Genomic DNA, 2807 nt, shown 5'->3' with positions numbered 1-2807 from the left:
ACCAGACAAGAGACCTGTTAGGAGGGTACCAGGTGTTCCAGAAGGACACCTGCCCCCACATCCCCCCACGTTGAGCCCGAGAGCATCATTCCATTCTGCTCCACGGCCAGGACTGGAGGCCACTGCTGAGGAAGCATCTCCAGCTGAGTTGGGAAGACCCCAAAGCCCACACAAGTTACAAGTCTCACCTGAGGGCACGCAGATCTGGGGAAGCCAGAGGCCTGAGGGCATCCGTAGCTCTCTATCCCCAGCCAAGGGCTGTGCCCACCAGGAGCTGCCCAGAGGACAGAGGCTGGTCTCCGAGTCCTCTTTGGTGGAGTGGCACGGAGGAGTTGGCGCCAGACAGACTTCCCCTCAGGACCACTGCTGGGGGCTCATCCACTTCCCCACTGCTGCCCAGAGTCACCTCCTTGGCCAGGGTGCAAGGAAGGCCCAGAACTGGGCTCATTTTTGCAGGGCTCTGAATGGCCCAGTTCTCCTGGGTGCCCAGAGCAAGAGGTGTCATAGCCACTGCAGCAGTGCAAACCCTCATCAGGCCTCTACTCTGTACCCAATCTAAGCACTTAACGTGTATTAACTATTTAATCCCTAGGAGCTGTTACTATCTCCATTTTTCACGTGGGAAGATTGATGCACAGAGAGGTTAAGTGACTTGTCCAAGAACACACAGCTAGTAAGTGTCAGAACCAGGATCAGTATCCAGCCACAGAGACCACACAGTTAGCCTTCGTTCTGTGCTGCCTTAGAGGTAGGACAGTCAGGCCCGTATTGGGGTTCAGGACCGGAACCGTAGGATTTTGTGCTAGGGTCCTTAGACAAGGGCCTCGCCCTTTCTCGGCCTCTGTTTCCCTTTCAAGGGGCTTAGACTTAATCCCAGGGCCCCTTTCACTGCTAAGGGTTTGGGTTCTATGCCAAACAGCGGGCAGAAGCTCAGATGACTCCAGGGAGGAACCAAACTGCAGGAGCTGGGCAGGGCCTGGGCTGGACACTGGGTCTCTTTTTGACAAGAGCAGGGCCTTGGCCACCAAGCGCCTCTGGCTGCCATCTCACTTTGCTGCTGAGGCAGGCGGAGGTGGCCTCTCGTTGTGCAGGACAGCCCTGGAGACGCAGGCCCGGGGCGAGGTCTGTGGGGCTGGGGAGCACACAGAGCCACTGCAGACCGAGCCCCCACCACACAGGCGTGAGCTCGCGTAACCTAACTGAGCCCCACCTGGGCAGGGGCAGGCCTGCACCACGCCCCAGCAGAGAGCAGAAGGCAGAGGTCTCATGAGGAGTTCAAGTCCTTTCTGCAGTGTCAAGAAAATTAGTCTTTGTCTCTGCCTCAGTTTCCTTACCTGCAAAAGCAGACTGCAGATCCCCGTCTCGTAGGGCCATTGCAGACCCGCTCCACACCCACGGTCTTGCCAGTTTTTAACCAGGAGGAAGGGAGGCAGAAGCTGCCAGGCCAGTCCTGCTGGGAGGCCGGTCTTGTCCTTGTCAGCTACCCACACCCCCAACAGCCCGGGGTGGGGCAGGGGGGCAGCCAGCCTTCACCCCCTGACAGCCTCTGCACTGCTAGGCTGTGAAGAGAATTCCATTAGGTAAAGAAGAACCCCCCCCCACACACACTTCTGCCTGCCCAGGGAGGCCCTGTGGCCACCTGCACCCCAGGTACCTGTTCCCACCCGCTTCCCAGGTGGGGCCACGTTCAGAGTCAGGCAGGCTCCTGTCCCCAGGCAGCCAGGCCATTAAGAGCAGAGCCAGATGTGGAACAAGGAAACCCGCACCCCCTCACACACAGGCCTGAGGTCATTCCTTTTCTTATTTTTTATATTTTTATTTTTATTTATTTTATTTTATTTTTATTTCATTATATTTATTGGCGTAACGTTGGTTAATAAGATAGATAAACTCCAGGTGAACAACCTCATAATACAACATCTATATACTCTATATCCCCGTGTGATCACCACCAGAGGCCCAGTCTGCTTCCGTCGCCAGGTATTTGACGCCCTTTACTGAGGTCCTTCTTGAAGAAGGCCGCTGGGGAAGTGTCGGACTGCCACTGACCGCCCTCCTTGCTGTCCCCCAGGCACCTCGGACCTGAACCCTTTCACCGACCCCCGCCAGTTCGACCGCTCCTTCTCAGCGCTGCAGACCCTCCCCGAGACCCGCTTCACGGACCCCAGGATGCATTACCCGGGGGCCATGCCAACCGCCTTCCCTTACAGTGCCACGCCCTCGGGCACGAGCATCAGCAGCCTCAGTGTGGCCAGCATGCCGGCCACCAGCCGCTTCCACCACACCTACCTCCCGCCGCCCTACCCTGGGACACCGCAGAACCAGAGCGGGCCCTTCCAGACCAACCCGTCCCCCTACCACCTGTACTACGGTGCGTCCTCCGGCTCCTACCAGTTCTCCATGGTGGCCGGCAGCAGCGGGGGCGGCGACCGCTCACCCACCCGCATGCTGGCCTCTTGCACCAGCAGCGCCGCCTCCGCGGCCGCCGGCAACCTCATGAACCCCAGCTTGGGAGGCCAGAGCGACGGCGTGGAGGGCGACGGCAGCCACAGCAACTCGCCCAGCACCCTGAGCACGCCGGGCCGCATGGACGAGGCCGTGTGGCGGCCCTACTGACCACCCGGGGCAAAGAGGACTGCTCCCGATGGGGGCGGGGACCCCGAGAACCTTCCTGACGAGTGGCTGGCCCAGCTCCGAGGCTCGGGGCAGGAATGGGACCTATACTCTGTGGCGATCACGGGCCCAGGGTCCGTGGGTCCTGGGGCCCAGAGCTGGTGGGTGGCTCTGGGAGCATCTAGTCTAGCCAC

General features: G+C 59.7%; 1 protein-coding gene across 1 annotated transcript in view; it reads left to right on the top strand.

The window, feature by feature from the left end:
- The window catches only part of RUNX3 (runt related transcription factor 3), a 26529-nt gene extending 23728 nt beyond the window's left edge, over positions 1-2801 (top strand). Inside the window, exon 5 of the mRNA XM_011358038.2 lies at positions 2072-2801. Coding sequence (XP_011356340.2) covers positions 2072-2616 — 545 coding nt within the window. The 3' untranslated portion in view covers positions 2617-2801. The remainder of the gene's footprint in view (positions 1-2071) is intronic.
- Positions 2802-2807: the final 6 nt, after the last annotated feature.

This window comes from Pteropus vampyrus, unplaced genomic scaffold (assembly GCF_000151845.1).
Source record: "Pteropus vampyrus isolate Shadow unplaced genomic scaffold, Pvam_2.0 Scaffold36, whole genome shotgun sequence".
Taxonomy (NCBI): Eukaryota; Metazoa; Chordata; class Mammalia; order Chiroptera; family Pteropodidae; genus Pteropus; species Pteropus vampyrus.
This window is presented reverse-complemented; position numbering and strand designations above follow the sequence as displayed.